General features: G+C 46.0%; 2 protein-coding genes across 7 annotated transcripts in view; one reads left to right on the top strand and one right to left on the bottom strand.

Annotated features, from left to right (window-relative positions):
- Window positions 1-13: 13 nt before the first annotated feature.
- On the bottom strand, window positions 14-11012 carry unc45a (unc-45 myosin chaperone A). The gene is made up of 19 exons (XM_030366063.1): window positions 10843-11012; window positions 10442-10634; window positions 9540-9715; window positions 9345-9434; window positions 8918-9085; window positions 8276-8444; window positions 7726-7896; window positions 6940-7111; window positions 6154-6454; window positions 5776-5870; window positions 4690-4831; window positions 3916-4056; window positions 3284-3411; window positions 2677-2743; window positions 2469-2582; window positions 2197-2312; window positions 1690-1807; window positions 1302-1457; window positions 14-924 (listed from the first exon to the last, which is right to left on the bottom strand). The coding sequence occupies exons 1-19, from the start codon at window positions 10864-10866 to the stop codon at window positions 640-642; spliced, it is 2826 nt and encodes a 941-aa protein (XP_030221923.1). The 5' UTR covers window positions 10867-11012; the 3' UTR covers window positions 14-639.
- A 1745-nt stretch (window positions 11013-12757) lies between these two features.
- The window catches only part of man2a2 (mannosidase, alpha, class 2A, member 2), a 35569-nt gene continuing 26267 nt past the window's right edge, over window positions 12758-22059 (top strand). The window contains exons 1-5 of one of the 6 annotated variants that reach the window (XM_030365713.1): window positions 12758-12915; window positions 17583-17763; window positions 18478-18735; window positions 19186-19330; window positions 20552-20723. In XM_030365713.1, coding sequence (XP_030221573.1) covers window positions 17632-17763; window positions 18478-18735; window positions 19186-19330; window positions 20552-20723 — 707 coding nt within the window. In that variant the 5' untranslated portion in view covers window positions 12758-12915; window positions 17583-17631. Of the gene's footprint in view, window positions 12968-13653; window positions 13945-17313; window positions 17441-17579; window positions 17764-18477; window positions 18736-19185; window positions 19331-20551; window positions 20724-22059 lie in introns of those variants that run through there. The other 5 variants (XM_030365712.1, XM_030365711.1, XM_030365710.1 and 2 more) reach the window with 5 other exon arrangements.

Genomic DNA, 22059 nt, shown 5'->3' with positions numbered 1-22059 from the left:
GAACAATGTCATGTGACATGTGACGTCATTTTATTATCAATTTTGGTATGGCATCATTATAGAAATTAAATATCATACATTATATATATGTGCACTTTAAAAGTTGATAAAAAAAGGTGACTACAACATAAAAGGAATGTCCCAGCAGAGATAGAAAAAGCATCTTCAGTCATATTGTGTTAGAAACACGCCTGCAGTGAAATGGTTGTGCGCTCCATTACAACAAATAAATGCAACCGATAAAGGAGTTCATTGAAAAAGGAAAGTGTGTGAAAATTGGTTGCACATCGATTAAAGTACAACGGAATGAAATAACCAGCAACATTTTTTTCTCTGGAATGAAATAGCGAACAAAATTATAAAAACATCCAGACTTGTATACTTTTCCATCCCAACATTCTTGGTGACGACAATGTAAGAGTACATCGCAGGTAGTGTAAGACACATCAGGCTGCTTCTAATAAAAGCCAATTTCTAAATGATGACACACGTGTTAGAATATGTGGTACAAAGCATATCTTTGCTGCACCTATACACTTTGGACACACACACACACACACACACACACACACACACACACACACACACACACACACACACACACACACACACACACACACACACACACACACCCGCCCCTCACTCCTCTACGATGCGGGCCGCCCCGGCCTCCCCGCTGCTCTGGATGATGCCGTACTCAATGGCCTTGTCCAGGCAGCTCTGCGCCGTCTTGGCGATGGGGTCCGGTGTGCCGCCGCCCTTGGCCAGCACGGAGAGGATCTCCAGGGCCTCGCTCTCCATCAGCGTCTCGGCCAGGCTCCGCTCGGCCGTCATCAGGTTGCGGGCGATGACCACGCCGCGGTGGCGGAGGTCGCCCACCTCGCTGAGGAGCAGCGCCTGCAGGATCTCCAGCCAGTGGGTGGTCTGAGGGGGGGGGGGGGGGGGCAAGACGGAGGAAAGGTAAATGTTAAATGGACTGCATTCATACAGCGCTTTTCTTAACAGTGGCCACACAATGCGCTTAACAATTATCATTGATAATTAAAAAAGTAGACTGTTTCTTTGCCAGAGTGAAGGGTTGTGCAAACAGTGTGGCTCCGGACGCAAGTCAAGTGTGTTGAATTATGAAGCCCTTTAATCACTGCGACTGCCTTCCGAGGGCTTCACCAATAAAACGGGCTCGACTTCCTTCCAATGCATTTTTCTAATTTCCATAATCTCCCTAAGCCCCTGCCTCTCAGGCCACATTGGGGGCGGGGCTAGTGGTCACTTCCTGTCGGACCGGGAGGTGATGCGCTCACCGTGGCGGGGACGCGGGCGCAGAGCTCCGGCTGCTCGGCGGTGAGCATGGCGAGGGTCCCGGCGGCGGCACGCCTCAGCCTCTCGTCCTCCTCGCCGCTGTAGAGCACCAGCAGCTTCAGCCGGTCGTTCCCCGTCGCCAGGTAGAGCTGCTGCACCTGAGGAGCACACACACACAGGGTGGGTGAGATCCACAGCAAGTGAGGAAACACAAACAGAAAGAGATCATTTAGGAGACATGAGCTGTGATGCCAACCTTTGGCACACACACACACACACACACACACACACACACACACACACACACACACACACACACACACACACACACACACACACACACACACACACACACACACACACACACACACACACACACGTTGTGTTTACCTCTGTGCTGAGGACCATGTTACACATGCACTCGGTGGCGGCTGCACGGACCAGCTCATGCTCCTCAAACATGTAGCCCTCCATTTTGGGCACAGCCTTCTCTTGGATCATTTTCTGTCTGGAAAACACAACACTATTCTATTATTTATGGTAATGGCATGGCCGCCTCTATTGCTGTGGTCCTGGAGAATAAAATTGGTATGCAAGGTCACTTATATTTCACAATATAAATGTAATTATGAGTAATTCATTATGAAAACATTTTATTATTGACCTGCAAAGGGTATCGGACATTTTAGCACTCTGTAAATGTTGATGTAAATGTTGATGTGGGAGTATTTAAAGCAAACCAAAAATGCTCAATCGACGCATATGTCTTAAAAATCAAGAGGAAGTGAAAAAGGACACAATTTTTGTTCCTCCTTTCACATACTACCGCACGCTTGCAGCTGCGGGTACATGCCATCTTGCCGTCCTGTAAGCGAAGAGCTCCCCCTAGTGGCTGACCTGAGACGCTCGCTGATGCCAGCCAGGTTGGTGAGCGCCATGAGAGCTTCAAAGTTCTGCAGCAGGGTGCACTCCAAACTCAGCAGGCTGATGAGGGGCCGGACCACCTCGTAGATCTAAAGAAGAGACAGACATCGTTGCATATGAGAGAGAGAGAGAGAGAGAGAGAGAGAGAGAGAGAGAGAGAGAGAGAGAGAGAGAGAGAGAGAGAGAGAGAGAGAGAGATGAATAAATAAGTGTACAGAGAGTTATCAATTAGGTCTTGTCCTTACCCGTTCTCCGGGGAAGGCGATCTCTGGGTTGGATGTGATAGTGATCTTGGCCAGAGCTTGTGCCGATTTGACCTTTCCTACCACCGTGTTGTCAGACGCCAGCGGTATCAGGGCCTGCGGAGCAGCGAGGGGTCAGAGACGATACGTTACGGTTCGGTCTCAGGGTTATCACCCGGGCAGGACAGTGCAGCCCCGGGGTCAGCTCTACCTTTCCTCCGCCCTGGGCCACCACGGCCCCTCGGTCCTGCTGACGATCCACCAACGCAAGGAAGGCCCTGAAGTGAGAAGGGACGGTTAGGAGAGTGGTCCCTAGATGAGACAAGATGTTCTGAGAACAGATGACCCCGAGAAGGGTTGCTCTGAGACAAGATGTTCTGAGAACAGTTCTCCTGAGAAGGAATGTTCTGAGACAAGATGTTCTGTGGAACTCGGTTGCATAGAGAAAGAACACTCAAGTTGTGCTGAAACGATGAGTCAGTTCCTCGCTTGACAGACCATCGATGGATCACTGTGATGTTTGCTTTAGTCGTTATCAGGAAAAAACACCAAATTCTGTTTTGTTTGCAGCTTCAGGAAAATGTTGTGTTTGATCCAGAGGAAATACTCCATCACACTGGGTTTATTTTGCTTGGCACAGACACAGCCATCCATTTCCAGGCTTTGACAGTGAGGTATTATTTTGGCGTTATTTATTACATCTTCTTTAATAAAACGACCCTGAAGCTCAATGAGAAGATAAGCGAGCAGATGAAGCAACACTGAACCCATTGTTGGTTATGGCCCTGTTCTCGGAGGGGGAGAGAGGTGGGGCCTACCTTGCGACGCACTCCCGGCAGGACTCGGTGAGTGCGGGGCTCTCGTGCCTCACCATGCACACCAGGGCAGACACCACGCCGGCCTCTAGAAGCTTCCCCAGCCTCTTCTCTACGTACGAGGCTTCGTCCTGACACGGGCGACACGGAGCATCATAACAGCAGCACGTTAGAGTCAAGGAGACTGTGTTTTAGTGGAACATCAGGAAATGAAGACTACATCTAGGGAATTTAGCTTTATCCAGAGACTTACAATAAGTACATTTGTCAGAAGAAGGTGAAACAACAATATCGCTACAGTAAAGATGTTCATAGAAGATAAAACCAAGTTTCAAGCTGTAACAATTGCTGGGTTAACTCATTCCCCGTATACAACAAAGATAGCTAGGATAGGATGCTAGGTATGCTTGGTACTTTTGTTAAGTGCAAGGATGTACAACATACGATAAGTGAGAACATTAAGTGCCAGGACGTACAACATACAATAAGTGCGGAATAGGGGTGTGTGTGGGGGGGGGGGGGGGGGGGGGGTAAGGGTTTAAGGCTATGCAGGGTCTAGGGATGAACTCTGAATATAAGACAAAGACTATGCTATCTATAAGCTGGAGGGGTCGGGATCGTTTTTAAATGAGCACCTTGGGGTGCTCTTCGGGCACGTGCTGCTTTGCATATTTTGCCAGCTCCAACATCTGCGGGTCGGGCTTCTCCACGTCGTAGCTGTTGGTGCAGTTCACCAGTGTGGAGCCCACGGCGAACAGCACCGTCTTGTCCTCAGACTGCAGGAGCAGGAGCGGGAGGGGGGAGAGTTATCAGACACGACGGTGGATCATATGGTGATGTATTATGCATCCCACAGGAGGAAAAGGAATATATGTTTTCATTAAATATATAATACATCAATGCACAATATGAATCAAACAAAGCCTTGTTATTAAATTCAAGATTCAAGAGTTGTATTTGTCAGAATCATACAAGTATACAGTGAAATGGAAAGTAGGCACAGTATAACGTACAGTATAAGGTACATTAGTACAGTATTATGACATAATTTACAATACTGCATTACTAGCAGATGGTAAGGTTAAACTTCAGACAATAAAGCCAAAGTTTCCTGACTGTTTATGAATGAATGAATGAATGAATGAATGAATGAATGAAAAACAAATTAGATTCTTCAATAAATTCTTTCCTACGCTCCATATTGAAACCAGATTTGTTCTCCAAATAAACGTTGCGAACGCATGTCACTCAAGTACCACTCAACTCAATCAAATACTGTTAACAAGCTCTTGCAATTTAACCAAAGTGCAAAATGCCGTCTGCAATAATTCCCTAAATTGAATGTGAAAAGAATGAATAAAAACGTGAATGAATAAAAAGGTGCATTAAAGTACGAAACGGTGTCTGACCTTAGCGAGTTCGAACATGGCCCGCAGAGCGTTCCGGTCTCCAACGAGGTCCTCCTTCACGTCTGCGTCGAAGGTGAGGTACGCCAGGCCTTCCACGGACCAGCGGCGGGACGTCGCCGGGAGGGCGTCGTTACACAACCACCTGGGAGAGAGACAGTCAGAAGGGAGTCGTTACAAAACCACCTGAGAGAGAGAAGGGAGTCGGTACACAACCTCCTGAGAGAGAGAAGGGAGTCGTTACACAACCTCCTGAGAGAGAGAGAAGGGAGTCGTTACACAACCTCCTGAGAGAGAGAGAAGGGAGTCGGTACACAACCTCCTGAGAGAGAGAAGGGAGTCGGTACACAACCACCTGAGAGAGAGAAGGGAGTCGGTACACAACCACCTGAGAGAGAGAGAAGGGAGTCGGTACACAACCACCTGAGAGAGAGAGAAGGGAGTCGGTACACAACCACCTGGGAGAGAGACAGTCAGAAGGGAGTCGTTACAAAACCACCTGAGAGAGAGAAGGGAGTCGGTACACAACCTCCTGAGAGAGAGAGAAGGGAGTCGGTACACAACCACCTGAGAGAGAGAAGGGAGTCGTTACACAACCACCTGAGAGACAGAGAGAAGGGAGTCGTTACACAACCTCCCCGGAGAGAGAGACAGTCAGAAGGGAGTTGTTACACAACCACCTGAGAGAGAGAAGGGAGTTGTTACACAACCACCAGGGAGAGAGAGAGGGATGGTACCCTTAAAATCCCTGGACTCACGTCCTTTTTAATAAACATGATATAATAAGATAAGGGAGTACTTTATTGATTTAGTTAATTGAAAATATGTTGATATGCACGGAAAGAATAGAAATGTGGATGAAAAATATATTATATAATGATGTTATGGTCGGTATAGGAGTGAGTTAGTCAATCTTATTCCTGAATTGGAAATGAAATATCTCTATCCTTCTCTCTAGACATTATTGACAGTATTTGCTACATCATCGTAGTCACAATATACACACACACACACACACAATAGGAGGAGTACAAATGTGGATGCGTAGGGAATACAAATAAAGACCCAAACTGGGTCATGATGACCTACTTCCTGCACTGCTTGGCGAGCTTGACCGTGGACCCCTCTGCAAACTGCTTCATGCTGAAGTCTGTCCCTCCAGCAGAGCCCAGCTTGCACAGACCCTGCATGGAAACCATTTAAATAAGTCATGATGAATCATATAAATGATTCCTCATTATAATTATTAAAGTAAATAAGTAAAGATTAAATTTATCGATTCGACTCAGTGCATTGCAACCCCTTCACCTATAGCAAATTAGCTAAAACATGTCTGCTTAATGTGAATAAATAAACTGTTAAAACTCAGATAAAAAAATGGGCGGGGCTTGATCACAGACTTGAACTAAAAAACTAAAAAACCTTTTTCAATCTAAACCTTAACACTGCTGTTGTTTCCGTACGTACCACCAGCGCCCTGACGCGTATGCGGTCGTTCTCGCTGTTCTTGTAGAGGTCCTTGAGCAGCGCCACCCCGTTGGGCGTGATGAACGACGCCCTCTTGGCCTTCCCCGAGGCGTGGATGAGCGCCTCCACCGCCACCTGCTGGTGGCTCACGTCCTTGGAGGCGCACAGGGCGATGACGGCGTCCATCATGCCCGGGACCTCCAGGGCCTGGTTCCCCGTGTCGCTGGGCCCCTGCAGCAGGGTGGAGGCACTCTGGATCGCCCGCAGCTTGCTCTCCACGTCCGGCCGGTTGAAGTGTTGCCTGATCGGAAAGGAAAAAAAATCATTGCACTCCTGATCATCCCTAGCGCAGGGGTCCCCCACTCTACGTACCTCCTCAAGATTTCTTCCTTGCTAATTAATAGTAGTTGTTTTCTCTTGCCCTCATGGGGGCTAGGGTCAGGGGGGTTTCATCAACATATGGCCTGTGAAGCCCTTTGAGACTGTACCTGCTAATAAGGGCTATACAAATACAATTTTCCAAAAGATTTACATTTACGGCATTTAGCCTCTTTCCAAAGCGACTCACACATTCACACACAGACGGCGGGGCCAAACATGTAAGGCGACAGCCAGCTCGTAGGGAGCAGTTAGGGTAAAATAAAAATATAGGACATTTAAAATAAATACTAAAAAGATCCATAGTTGGCGCTAGTGTATCGATTCTCATATCGCACGACGAAGGTTGACGATATATCGCCGGTTCGATATATTGTCCCACCCCTATTCATCAGTCTCCCAACTCACTGGACGTAATCCTCGCAGAGCTTGCTGAAGTTCTCCCGCTCCTTGTCGCTCTTCAGGTCGTCGTACAGCTTGCTCAGCAGCACCGAGCAGCTCATGTTGGTGTTCTCCGTGAGCGCAGGGCCGTGGTCGAGCTCGGGTACCGTCCCCGCCACCTCCAGGATCTGTTTCAGCCCTGCAGAGACAGACCAGCACCCGAGACCCCTCGGTGAGAAGGAGACTAGTGATTCCGCTAAAGAAGGAATCCCTTGGATAGGTTGAAACGAATGCAGCAGTGATGCATCTTTAAAGTCAGACAACTTTCAGCGGACCCTTGTACTGGATATTTGAGACTTGGCATGTCTATTATCATTTGTCTTATCGTCTCTCTGTTGTCTTTTACTCGCCTGTTGTCTCTAAATTGTATGCCGGGTCACATGTCTTTATGTACCGTAATCCTCGGAACATGCAAAGGAAGTTCCTACGTTGTTTAACCCTAATCCTAACGTGCGTGCCACTTGGGACTTGAGGCTCAAGACTTTGTCTGTGTATATAATATTGTATCTGTATGTATTTTTTGCACTTATATATTTGTTGAGGAGGCCATTTGATGGCCCTTAATGACTTCTACACGTGCTCTGATGCGAGTAGAAGTCACAACACTTATTTGTCACAACTCAATATCAAGAATCAACAATGTGCAATGTCACTTTGTACACTCATATAAAGAAACAACAACAAGACATTGAGTTAAAGCCTGCGTCTGGTGTTTCCTCCAGGAGGAATGCAAGGGGGGGGGGGGGGTCGTACCCTGGTCGATCACCCACAGTGTGACCGAGTTATCGGGGTTCTTCTGGCATTTGCGCGGCACTTGTTTCACCAGGAGGTTGATGGCGCTGTCCCGGCCCGGTCCGGACACGGCGGTGGCGGGCAGCATATCCAGCAGGTGGCGTAGCATGGAACGCAGTTCTCTGGACGGCTCTGAGAACACCAACACTCATCCATCAATCAGCAGCCATAGAACCCTTCAGCTCCTCCCCCATCTGGACGGGCGGGGAGGGCTTTGAGTTGGACTATGGAACCTTCCCTACCCAACGTACGTGTAACACTCTCTGAGTTCTCACATGCAAAAACCATGTACTTATGCACCTATTGTAAGTCGTTTTGGATAAAAGCGTCTGCTAAAAGCCCTAAATGTAAATGTATGCAGCTTCTATATATTATATTAATTGATTTACATAATTGTTGTATGTTTTCGATAAAGAGGTCTAAATTGAGAACCACCATGTTAATCAGATATTCAGAAAGACTGAATGAATGTGAACGGGAATGTGACAATTGAATGTGACTCCGGTCTCACCAGCTAGCATGGCCTCGTCCTTGCCTCTGAAGTCCTTCCTCATGTCCTGGGTCAGAGCCTCGAACATCACCTGCAGCAGGTGGCAGGCGGCCAGCGAGACGGCAGACGCCCCCGTTCCCATGACGCCACAGAGCTGCTGCATGCCCAGCTCGTTCACGATGGCCATGGTCTGGGAGGAGCGAGGGACAGCGAGACCTTTCGTTGATGCTCTGTACTGTATCTGGGCGGCAAGTAGCTCAGGAGGTAGAGCGGGTTTGCTGGTAACCGGATGGTTGATAGGTCGATCCCTGGCTTCTCCTAGCTTAATGTCGAGGTGTCCCTGAGCAAGACCCCTAACCTTAACTGCTCCCGACGAGCTGGCTTTGCCTTGCATGGTTGTCACCGTCCGTCGGTGTGTGAACGTGTGCACGAATTGGTGAATGTTAGGCAACACTCTAAAGCGCTTTGAGTGGTCACTGGTTAGGAAAGCGCTGTATGAATGCTAGATCGAACTAGCAACCTTCCGGTTTCCAGCCAACACGCTCTAACCACCCGAGTGACCTTCCGCCCACTCCTCTACCATTTCCATCCCAGTCTTCCCAGACCTTTCGTCGAAGACACTGTGGCGCCACGCAACGACCCGCACACACGCAGACGACTCACCCTGGACTGGTGTCCCGTGCACAGGCCCACCAGCGTGCGGAGCGCCGACAGCAGGATGTCCTCCAGCTTGGACTCCAGCAGCCTCTGGATCAGCTTCACGCCGTCGTTACGGAAGATCTGCTCTGCGCCGGCGTCCTCCCGCGACAGCACCACCAGGTTCTGGGCCGCCTAGACGGTTCCCAGGGTCATTGGTTTTGTTCGAGTCATTAATGGCCGTGAAATAGCCTCCTCAACTAGAGGTGTTCCGATACCGATTCAAGTATCGGAAATTCCTCCAATATTGGGAGTGGTATAACTCTATGCGCCAAACCGAAACCATCACCAGACTAGCTCATTTACTACATAGGCAAAGAACCTCACAACAATACGGGGTTAAACTACGTTGGTTAATGGTCGGGAAGGGAAATGCTAAACACTAAACTCTTACTTTCTGTCGGTCCGAGTCGGTCGCCGACGCATCCAAGAGGAGGGAGAACATCTGCTGCACGCGTGCGTCTGTGGAGTTCATCTGCTTGGCCTACACAGAGATGAGGACCCCCCCCACAACGAGTGTTAGCTCCTGCAAGATCTCCTCCTCCTCCTCCTCCTTCACCGCTCACTGCTCTGAGAAACACCTCCGCACCTTCTGCTGGATTTGCGCTCCCAGCTCTCGCAGCAGGTCTTGGAAAGCTCTGTTCTTGGGCTCCAGTTGGGCACACTTCTGGGAGTCCTCGAAGGCTTGGTTCAGCTGACCCAGCTTCTGGCAGGCCTGGGCCCTCCGGAACCGGGCCTTGACGTCACCAGGGTCTGTGTCCAGGGCTGAGGAGGAGGAGGAGGAGGAAGACTCATGACTGACTTGTTCAGAGATCACCTAGACTCTGCATAGCCTCCCCCCTTACCCATCGCGTCCACCCTCCCAGCCCTCTTACGCACTTATTGTATTTGGTACGTCCTTGCACATACAAATAGTACTTTGGGGTTAACCTAGCGATTGTTAGTGCTTGCCTGGCACTTGGTTCTATAAACATCCTTACTATACTGAAAACGATATATTGTTGTTTCTCTTTCTTCTGACAAATGTACTTATTGTAAGTCGCTTTGGATGAAAGTGTCTGCAAAATGCCCTGAATGTAACGGTAATGGAAATGAGATGACACAGTAAAGCAAGGCTGCTCTCCCATACGGTCCCAATACTTAGGTTGGACCATTCTGGTCATCTAAACGTTTAACAATTTTGTGTTTTAACCAAAATAGATTTTGCTAGATATATCACTGTGCAAACTAATATTTGTTTGTATATACACAATATCTTTTCATGAATTCAGGTATCTATAGCTTATGAATCAGCATCAACCCATATGCATTGATGTGGATGTACATTTGGTCTTGTATGTGTGGACTTAAAAAGACGGGTTTGTGGGTACTCCTGCTATGAGAGAGTTGGTTGAATGCTCTGATTCTGAAGATAATTTTACCAACATTTTTTAAAAATTATTAATAAGATCCACATTTTTTAGGAAAGTGTTACTTTTTTGTCTGACCAACCTTTAGAAGCATCAGCCTCTGCCTTGGTGTACTCCTCGAGCTTGAGGTAGCATGCAGAGCGGTTGCGATACAGAACAGCCCTTTCAGCCTTGCAATCGCTGAGCTTTATCGCCTTGCTGTAACAACAGGCAGCACCCTTCATGTCCCCAGCCTTGAAAAGGGTGTTCCCCTCATCCTTCAGGGTCGCAGGGTCCTGGGTAACGTTAACAGGGAAAGATGTCCATGCGGAGATTTGATAATTTAAAGGAAATCATCGTCAATCGTGCTGAATCCCATTTATTCATTAGCAGCATCTTGTATATTTAAGGAGATCTGATCGCTGGTCTAAACCCATAGATCCACTCCATCTATGGTATGCAGTGGCTTGCCTCACATAGCATGCTTTTGTGTGTTCTCCTTACCTCCTCCTTCTCTTTGTTGCTCATTTTTAATTCGATCAACGAAATATAAAACGGGCTAAAGAAGCAACAGTACGTTTTTAGTGTTATTTAAAGATTACGTGAGGGAAAAACTTCTTATCACTACACCAGTTCCTGGTTGCTTGGAGCACGGTGATGACGTTTGAAGGCAACCACGCCCACATCCTCCCTCAGCATTACCGTAAAAGGCTTGAACGATGCGCACCCGCTATAGGTGGTGCGCGCACACACACACACACACACACACACACACACACACACACACACACACACACACACACACACACACACACACACACACACACACACACACACACACAAACACGCACACACGCACATATAAACACACACACACACACACACACACACAAACACACACACACACACACACACACACACACACACACACACACACACACACACACACACACACACACACACACACACACACACACACACACACACACACAGACACCTTTTCACGTGTCTCTGTGTAAAATGCAACATGTATTCTTGCAGTTCAATAAGTATGCAACATAATAATGTTTTTTTCAACATTCTTTATTAATATGTTTGGATAGACGGATGGCTTAATATTTCTTGTTCAGTTGAATCCAAGGACAGAGTGAAAACACACACACGCACACACACACACACACACACACACACACACACACACACACACACACACACACACACACACACACACACACACACACACACACACACACACACACACACACACACACACACACCAACGGCACTCCTTTCTGAGTCAAAGAAATGACTCTTTGGGAAAGTAGGCTACACAGTAAAAGGGATCGCATTTCTTGAAGGAATGTGGATTCGTTGACGTCTGGTTTCAGGTGGCCATTGTTCACGTGTGTTTAGTGTCTGGGTTACCAAGCCCCTGAGGGACCAGGAGTCCGGACCATCCTGTTCCCCTCTGTCAGTCCCGCATGGCAGCTGAGACCTCACTCAGAAGAGTGAAGTGCAGATGTCCTATTACCTCTTATTGTCACCAAATAGTGGTATTGTTTGATAACCTCAATAATAACTCCAATATTGTGAATTGTATACAATTATATATATCATATAATAATGAGAAAAAGGTGGTAGTAATAATTATAAAAATAATTATAACAGACGATATATGTAAATAAATGAATATATATATATATATTTAAATTTAATTTATGTAGCCCATTTCACATTACATAATTATTATACGCTTTTGCTTTTTCAATAAACCAAGACAAGGGCATCTGCATAACTCTTACATAATCCATAAATGACAGGTAGACCCAATCAGCTGAATATTAGGACAGAGAATCACCAAAGCCATACAGCCATGCATGCAAAGAAAGACTTATAAAGGAATAAGCCTGGCTATGAAATATAATTCTTTGAGAGACGGGTGTTGGCCTGCATCACCTCGGACCACGACCAACACTAGTTTGCCTTCAAGGCCAACAGATCTACATACGACACCATCACGTCAGAGCTCCACCGCTCTCCCCTACCTAGAGATGCCTAAAACCTACGTCAGGAGACCTCCACACTGGCATCCCACAAGGCAGTGTCCTCAGTCCCCTCCTCTACTCCCTTTTACCCTAACGACTGCACTCCCCCCCCCGCAGCTCCAACACGAATCTGCAGACTACATGAGCATAGCCGGTCTGATATTGAATAATAACCCAACAGCCTAGAGCGATCAGAGGTTCAGTCGCTGTCTGCATGGCGCAGGAAACACGACTTGGACTTTAACCCAACCAAAAAAATAAAGAAATCATTATCGACTTCAGGGAAAACAACAAATAAACCCACTGCACTGGACTTTGGATCCATGGGGAGGAGGAGGAGGTTCAGCGGGATACCAGATTCAACTTCCTGGGAGTCCGATACATCTGAGGACTTGACCTGGGGCTTGAACACCTCCCGCCTGGTCAAGCACAGCCGGCAGCCGCCTCTTTTATCTGAGGACCCTGAGGCGCAACAGGCTCCCCTTAATAACAGCTGATCAGCTTCTACCGCTGCACCACCGAGAGCATCCAGGTGCACTGTTGTTCAGTCTGGTTCTGTTGCTCCACCGAGGCACACAGCAAAGGCAAGCAGTTGATAGCCCAATCTATAATATATAACTGTTGCTAGTGCAAGTGACATGACTGTCTGGTTAATTGGTTAATTGGAGAGGACTATTCATTATATTGGACATTTATTATTATTTCATGCTGCTGAATGGATGAATTATAAAGAACTAAGTTTCTTTGTGGTTTATCATGCAAAGACAATGCAAACCTAATCGAATCTAAAGGAATTTCTAAACTCTGGAAATTCAATGACTTACAGTATGTGGTGGTCACATACTTGCAGTACACTGTAGACTTCTTGTTAATAATCAAGCGGACTACAGTGTTTGGTTTGGTTCTCTCTGTTGTAATCTAACCTCGTTCACAAGCGTTATATGCCACAGTAGAATGCGTGGGACGGGATGCTTTAAATGAGCGTTATGGGCGGGACTTTAAATTACGCGGGTTTAGCGGTGAGAGGCGACAGTGACCAACTTCCGGTAGTCTGATAACCGTTTCCGTGACAGGTTTTGGATATTGCTTCGTCCAGTATTTATATGTTATATTTTATATGTTTTAATACTTCAAATATTCTCTATTTATTTTCCTTGATGTTTTTCTTCTGCTAATTCTTGTAATATTCTAATTTCTCTTACTTACTCCCTGGACTTTCAACTGGCGTACCCAGCTCCCAGGAAGTAAAAGACCGGACGTTGCGTGGCAGTAGACCGGTATAACACCAAATGGCCCGTTCCTCTCGAAGCCTAAGTCTAATCACACACCGACTCGTCCGCTCCCACAAGGCTTTGCTGTTCAGTCCTCCTCCTCAGCCCTAGCTAGCGCCTCGGCTCTCTCTCTATGTTTAATTCATTTGCTGATCTGCCATTGGGCTGAAATGGCGTAGCTTTACCCGTGTATCTCCCCTCCTACCTGGGACCAACACACCCGGATCCCGATGCACACAATCGGATAACCACAGGACAAAACGAGCGATCCCAGATGAAAGTGTGCTAAGGTAAGGTGTACGGGGCAGCTAGCCACGTAGCTAAAGTTGTGGTGGCTGCTACCAGAATGCTAATGTTGACATTGGTTGCGTTCTTGAACGTGTTTTACGCGGCTGTCCGTCACGTCAGTCTGCCGGATAGTGTGTTCAAGGGTGGAGGACTTGAGCAGGATCGTATGTGTGTGGACCAGCTCCTGGGAGGGGTGGAGGTGTTGATCCGGTAGCAGGACCACTAAGTTGTAATGGGTGGGAGGGGAGGTAGCTCCACGTAGCTGGGTCTGGTCCACAGCTGACAGGACTGTCTCCTAGGTCTGTCCTCCTAGGTCTGTCCTCCGAGGTCTGTGTCCCGAGTTCTGTGTCTGAGAGTCTGGGTCCCGAGGTCTGCATCTGAGAGTCTGGGTCCCGAGGTCTGCATCTGAGAGTCTGGGTCCGAGGTCTGTGTCCAAGTCGGGTGATACTGTGATTTGTGTTGGAGGATCCAAGCAGCTGTCACAATCACGGATACGTGTTGGCTTGCATGTTTCTTATCGGATGGTCTCCACTAGTTTACCCTCTTTAGGGTGAGGGTGCATTGATGTGTAACTCGTTTGGAAGCGTTACTCAATAGTTGAATAGTCTACCGTACTTTGCGTTGCTTTGGATGCAAACGATCCAGACACAGTTGCTCGTCCGGGGTTTGTCAGATGAGCTGACATGCATGTTTTCATATTTACATATCCACTGTCCATAACAACTCAGTTCCTGTTTTCTGGATGTTGAAAAGCATTTGAAAGCGGTTGATGACTGTTATTTTTGACACCTTGCACATTGTTGTTATCCATGTGTGGCGATTTTACTTTGTGAAGCTTACACGGCCGCCTGCAGAACATGGATCAGATTAAGATTATGCAGGCTTTACTTGGAGAGAGGGAGTGAGAGAAGGGGAAACACCTGTTCCAGAGATGTGGGAGAATCCGGTCCCAAAGGGCGCAGTCTGGTTGTTACAGAGTGAAGTAGCAGCAGTCCCTGGGTAGGGTGTTGTGGGCGGGGTCGTGTGTGTCTGTTTAGGACACGTCGAATAAAGAAGTACATGGCAAGCGTTCATTCACTCTACCGTAGCTCCTGACAATGACCCATGGCCTGAAACGACCCTCACTTGGTTAAATATATAATCTACACACTCAGACTGTACATGATAGATCACTTGTTGTTCAGTGAATTCTGAGTACAGACAATGCTTGCTATTAAAAGTGCTTGCTTATAATATACACTGTATATTATATATATAAGGTATATCACATATAGTGTGTATTATTAATGTGCAATATTTAATAGATATATTGTTTATTAGTATTAGTACATCAATGCCTGTATTATAAGGTCATATTGTTACATTACACCACGGCATGCAAACAATGTTAAAATATAACCGCAAGAGGTGATTAACGGGGTCCGAGCAAAATTAAAAGCAAAAAACACACTAATGGAAGATGTATAAATATAACATATAATTGTCATATTTAAGGAAAGATGTTCCACTTAAACCTGAACTGCAGCCTCATTGACATGGTCAAAATGTCTATTGATAAGCACACAACATCCAGAAAACTCAAAGCACACATTTCTCAAGTGAATTAAGGGCTTTCTTCAAAGCATATACCTGAAAAATCTTTGAAATTCTTGGAAAATTAAACATTTGTACTCAAGAACACTTAACGGAAGAAATACAAAATAGGGTTAGGGTTAACCCTAATTATGAAGGAAAAATGGTTCATGAAGAAGTTCCCCTTAATGCCATACTGTGTCTTGGCAGTCCGATTCTTGGAAACTAATGAGCCGGAATGTTGATTGCCTGATGATTTTCAGGTGCTGTTCAATGTTGTGTTTCTTAAATGAGTGGCAATGACAAGAATGTCATGTTCAGCTTGTTCATAATGCTCTAATCAGGATTCCAACTCTCAACCTAATGATCACCAGTACCGTTCCTGAACTGCATGAAGCCTCATTCACATCATGAAAATGTCGATTGATAAGCACACAACATCAAGAAATCTCCAAGCACACATTTCACAAGAGAATTAAGGGCTTTCTTAAAAGAGTAGAGATCTGATAATTTGCACTGTTAATGGTATCCACCTAATGATAGCCGTATGGAAGTTATACAATAACAATATTGTCAAATAGGCCAAATGGGTTGAGACTGTGGACGGACATTTGGCTTTTCTATGAAATTTTGGGAAAAGTAAAACCTTTTAGAGCAGAAGACCACGGTAAAAAAGATTCATCTGATTTTAGAGATTAATATGATGAAAGAATTTTGAGTCCAGGTCAATCTAGTAAGGAGGAAGGCTAGTTCATATTTTTTTAAATAGCGCAACCTTTGGGTGCAGTACCACTATTTGGGTTTATGGGTAGTGGGGGGTATTGGTATCCACCTAATAATAATTTTTTATACAATAACAAAATGGTCATATAAGGAAAATGGGCTAACTTTAATGGCCAATATTTCTCAAATGGAACTAAATAAAACAAATTCTGTTCAATGATTTTTGTGGGCCTTGGTCTAAAGATTTTATGTGGCGATTTTGGTAAATTTTTGATTATTTTTGTAGCCTGTGAATCTTTTTATCATGTTTAGCTTTAATATGGAATTGTGGGAAAAGTAAACATTTTTACGGCATGGGTTTACAGGGTTTTATAAATGCATCTGATTCTAGAGATTAGTATTCGGAAAGAATTTTGAGTCCAGTTCAATCTGGTGAGGAGAAATAAGCCTAATTCATGATATTTTACAATAGTGCCACATTTGGGTGCAGTACCACAATTTGGGTTCATTGGTAGTGGGGGTTATTGGTAACCATACCTGAAAAATTCAAGAGTTTTCGACTTACGGTATAGGCTGCAGTATGACTTTTACAGAATTTGAAAAAAAAGAAAACGTTACAGAAACAATAGGGGACCAAGCAGCTTCGCTGCTCGGACCCCTAATAATTCCATACAACAGTGGGCAGTAATTACATTTACCTACTTGCCCACTATCTTTATCTTTTGCAATCAAAGCCAAGGCAAAGAAAAACTTGTAACTGCTGATTCTTTGCATGTCTCTACTGACACAAAAAGGCCTTTTCATCCAGACAACTGGGTGGCCTTGAGGCAACTTTTATAGGGAGCGAAAGAAACACGCCGGCTCTCCCTCTCTCCACACTGCCTGGAAGTGAGCAAGAGTCGGTTACAGCTGCACTAGAAGATAAGACGCTCTTCTGGGATTCAAAGCAGAGTAGAGGAGCTCAGATGGACTCACAACCATGCCCACCATTCTAATCAGACAGTAGGCTCCCTGTTTAAGCCCCACCCTCCCTGCCCCCCATCCTGCACTCTAAAAGGTGGAACCTCTTTCAACCAAACGCCTAATTTCCTAATGCCATCCATCCCGTCTTGCTGCCACTACCGCTACAAGTCTGCTGTGCCGTTCCCTCAGATCTCGGGGGAGGAAAGCCGGGGGCAATACGGATGAGCCACCAAACTGTTGGTAACAGTGGTTCATGTGTTCAGAGAGAGAGAGAGAGAGAGAGAGAGAGGGAGAGAGAGGGAGAGAGACGTTCTGGGGTTTTCTGCCTCCCTGTGCTGAATTCTGCTTGTGTTTCCTTCCCCGCGTGGTGTCCTGTAAGCAGCGGCTGTGGACCAGGTCATACGCGTCGTGACGTCGTCTGGGGGTAAAAGATGAAGCTGAGGAAACAGGTGACCGTGTGCGGCGGCGCCATATTCTGCGTGGCGGTCTTCTCGCTCTACCTCATGCTGGACAGGGTCCAACATGACCCCGCGAGGCGACAAAATGGAGGAAACTTCCCCAGAGTAAGTGCATCTGGTGCTGCTGTCTCTGTAATGTCATCGATACCTAATGGGATGCTATTTTTAAAGCACTTTTTTGGTTTTACCTTCTTTTTTTTTTTTACTTCTCGGGTTGTGTGTGGTAGAGACTATAACGGCCGATCTTGAGCTGTGAACAATAAGGTTATTTTAATACCTGGACAGTGGAAGGGTATACAAGTAGATGCATCCAATAAGGCACAACCGTGAACCTTCCAGTGGTTACACAAACTACACCACAAGTAGGAGGACGTGAACGATTTCCTTCAGTTTGCATCAAAGCAAAACACTCCTGGCCTTAGTTGTTGATTTCATATTTTTGAATAAATCATGTTTCCTTAAATAGCGCCCACTTATTTCCCACTGTAGCCTCTGAGGCATTGTACTGCTTTAGTAAGCCATCATTATGGAAATTAACTGAGTAGACACTGCAGTGTTATTTAGTTCAGTTTTTCCATTAGACTGCTGAAATATTAAGACTTTCGTGACTCTGCAAGAGTTGCATTTTTTCATCAGTGAAAGCACGCATTATAGTCTTGATAATTTCATGGGTTTTAAAGGCTTTTATTATTAAATACATCACGCTACTTAAACGCACCGCAGTAGGGAAACGTGGATCTGTATTCATCGCCTACGTCTCTAAATGTGTAACACAATGTCTATATATATAACATGGGGGTGTATTTTTTGCTACTCCAGAGTCAGATCTCTGTGCTGCAGAACCGGATTGAACAGCTGGAGCAGCTGCTGGAGGAGAACCACCAGATCATCAGCCACATAAAAGACTCTGTGATGGAGCTCACGGATACGGGCGCCGTGTCGCCCAGCGGCCACCTGCCCTTCCGCAGTGCCAACGGCTCCTGGGTGCTGCCCTTCGACGGACGGCCCTCCTTTGTCGCCGTCAAGTCCCAGGACTGCCAGGTCGCCGTGGACAACCACGGACAGAGTGACCTCCAGGTGAGTGAGTGAGCGTGTCCGAAATGGAACAAAACCGGGGTTGCGGTCAGGGCTATCTGCAGACTCTTTTCAAGAGCAGTATCAAAGGTCAGGTGAACACATGGAGGGTGTATCACCCTCCTGTCAAACTCTTATCCAAGCTGTCTTTGTTGTGTACGGGGAAGGGTTATCATAGCGATTGTTAGTGCTTTCTACTTGTTTCTATGAACATCCTTACTGTACAAACAGCGATATATATTGTTTCTCTTTCTAATGATAAATGGTGTTGGTATGTAATTGTATTTTGTTTCTTCATGTTGAACGGCTGTTTTCTTTAAATACAACCCCGACCACACACTTATGGGGAGAAGTTCAACTCCAGGCCTCCCAAGTCACATACAGAGTCATGCATGTGCAACCAGTTGTGCAAGGTGTGCTCTGCACCGTGAATGACATGTGTTTCCCTTTCAGATGCTGGATGTGTACTCCCTGCTGAAGTTCGACAACCTCGACGGCGGCGTGTGGAAGCAGGGCTTCGACATCACGTACGAACCGGAAGAGTGGGACAAGGAGCCTCTGCAGGTGTTTGTCGTCCCCCACTCGCATAACGACCCCGGTGAGTTCTCCCGGTCGCTCGTACCCACCACGGGGAGGGCTCCAGGTTCAACTGGAAGGCTCTGATATGGGTCACAAGCATGCAAAACATACGTAGTACGGCTGATTTTTCTTTTCGTATTCTAGCCGTACATTTCCATCAATCCCTGCGTGTTGTTTCCCTCCAGGAGTTACAAACGGATGTGAAAACTTAATGTCGAAGTGGATGATGCAATTGATCGATGCCATAGACTTATCACTTGAGTCCATAAGAACAGGGATTATTGGACAGCTGTCCTATTGCACATTTAAGTTTAGTTACATGATATTTCAAAACATCAGAGCTGAGGAAGGCGTATGACCTCTTTTTTGTCCTGTAATGACACTCTAAGGGGTTATGGCACAATATAAACACAGAAACCAACATTGCTGAGACAACAGCCCTGGATATTCTAGCTGGCCCCATCCCAGGATATAAACAACATACAACCCATATCCAATTTACTAATGAACTAATGAACCCTTATATTAACAAAGGACAGGGAAACCAACCAAAATGATAGGACATACTAGGGATTCACTGAAATAGTAACCAAAAAATAACCCACGGCGATAGGTCATACCAGTCCTTGCAAAGTTGAGTTAAGGAAATGACCAGAGAAGAGTAGGAGACATCTCCTCTGGTGCCGAAGACGGTCGGCTCCCGATGGGTTCATTCTGGTTTGCATCAGTGTCTTCCTAGGGTCTACTGAACTGCCTTAGACTCTGAAATGATTTACAAGTCCGTATGTCAGCTGTAGGCACACACACAGGATGGTGTTGTTACATTCTCTTTTTCTATTCCATTGTAATAACTTTTATTGAAGTGTATCATGTTGACTGTGACTTCTGCTCCTGGTTGTAAAATCCAGTCTCACATAAGCGAGACAAAATGTGTGTCTGTCCTCTACGTTATGCATTTATTTTTTGCCATCTAATGTGACGGCCATCAACTACAGCTTTATACATAACTTTTTCTTTATTGCTTTATCGGAAAACCAATGCACAAACTTTATACATTTAATTTGACTTTTATTTTGTTTGGTTTTCCCCACATGAATCAACAACAAAGTAAAGCATTTCTGACTGACACGTGTCAATCTACAGTACATTTAGTTATACGCAGTCGGTAGTAAAGCGCAAAAGAAACGGTGCGCACCATCAACAGCCAATCAAAGCCCACCCTTTTGTGTCCATGTGACAGGATGGATCAAGACGTTTGACAAGTACTTCCTGGAGCAGACGCAGCACATCCTGAACAACATGGTGCTGAAACTTGGCGAAGACCCCCGCCGGAGGTTCATCTGGTCGGAGATCTCCTACTTCTCCAAGTGGTGGGAGGGCGCGGACAAGCAGAAGAGAGAGGTCACACGCAAGTAGGTCCCAGCAGCGTCCAACGCTAGTGTTGTTTCTGAGTGGTTTCCGATACTGCTATTGATACCGATACCAGTCGGAAATTCCTATGATACTGCCTAAAATGCAGTATCAGGGAATCAGCGAGTACGCAAGTCTATGCGCCGATCCGATACCATCACGTGACTAGCTCATTTTCTACACAGGCAGGGAACATCGCCTGTGTTGACTTTGAATGGGGACGGACGCGCAATGCATTGTGGATCCGTGCGCTGAAGGCTCCGTCAAAAAGTTGAAAAAAATTCAACTTTTTCGACAGCGACGGATCCGTCATCCAATCAGATCACGTATGCAAATGTAGGCACTGTGACACTACTCGGGCTCTGACGACCCTGGAAACCTCCCCCATCCGTCAGCCACGCCTTCTGAGTCCTTTGACTGACGGTGCAGTGGGCATGAGGCATTATGCTGCGTTCGCTGACAGTCGGAGGTGGAAAGGCGGAATGGAAAACGGTATCCTCCCTACGTGCGTTAGAGCCAAGTTGGAAAAACATGGATGCTCACTCTTAACTAGAAGAATTCAAATGTATTATTCTAATTATATATTCTGAAATGTAAATTATCTAGTTCAGATTATTTATTTTTTTTGGACACCGTGTCACCGTGAACCGACTACATTGGCGGCATCGTATGAAAACCGAAAAGTGCTATTAACAGTTACAATGCTAGATGCTGTATCGGTATATACTCGGTATCGGCCGACATTCAAGTTCCGGAATAGGAATCAGTATCGGGAAGGAACATTTTTTTATCGGAACATCTCTATTCCTCCCACTACCATGATTCTCTTACACTCCTCTGCTTTCCATATCCAAATGGCCCACAGATAAACCATACAAACCGAATCGGTGTCTTCCTCTTTTGTCTCTCCACACAAATTAGTGTCTGTGTTGTTGCTATCTTATTTGTATTTATCATTATTATTTGTGTTAATAATGATACGATTTTCCTATAGTTGCGAGGGAAAGTGCTTTGTTTCCAAAGCTGCTAGGGAATGAAGGAAGTGAACATAAATTTGTAGAAGTTTTTTAAAAATGTTTTGCACAACATTTGTTGTTGTATTTTCCGAAGCTTTGTGACGTTATCCTGAATTAGTGCAGACAACACGTAGTAGTGGCAAGTAAGCTGCTTTTCTTTCTGCCTTAAGTATCTGTAGATGGACTTAAGAACCCAGGGATGTTCCTAGAATAGGTCATCTCCTTAACACAGGCCTCAATGGCCACCACACCCTTTTCCAGTTAATTAGGGGATTATATTCTCTTGCCATACTTAGGGCCGGGGCGTCCTGAATTGCGGCCC

Source organism: Gadus morhua, chromosome 9 (assembly GCF_902167405.1).
Source record: "Gadus morhua chromosome 9, gadMor3.0, whole genome shotgun sequence".
In the NCBI taxonomy this organism is placed as follows: domain Eukaryota; kingdom Metazoa; phylum Chordata; class Actinopteri; order Gadiformes; family Gadidae; genus Gadus; species Gadus morhua.
The sequence above is the reverse complement of the archived record's forward strand: the minus strand, read 5'-3'. Positions and strand labels throughout refer to the sequence as shown.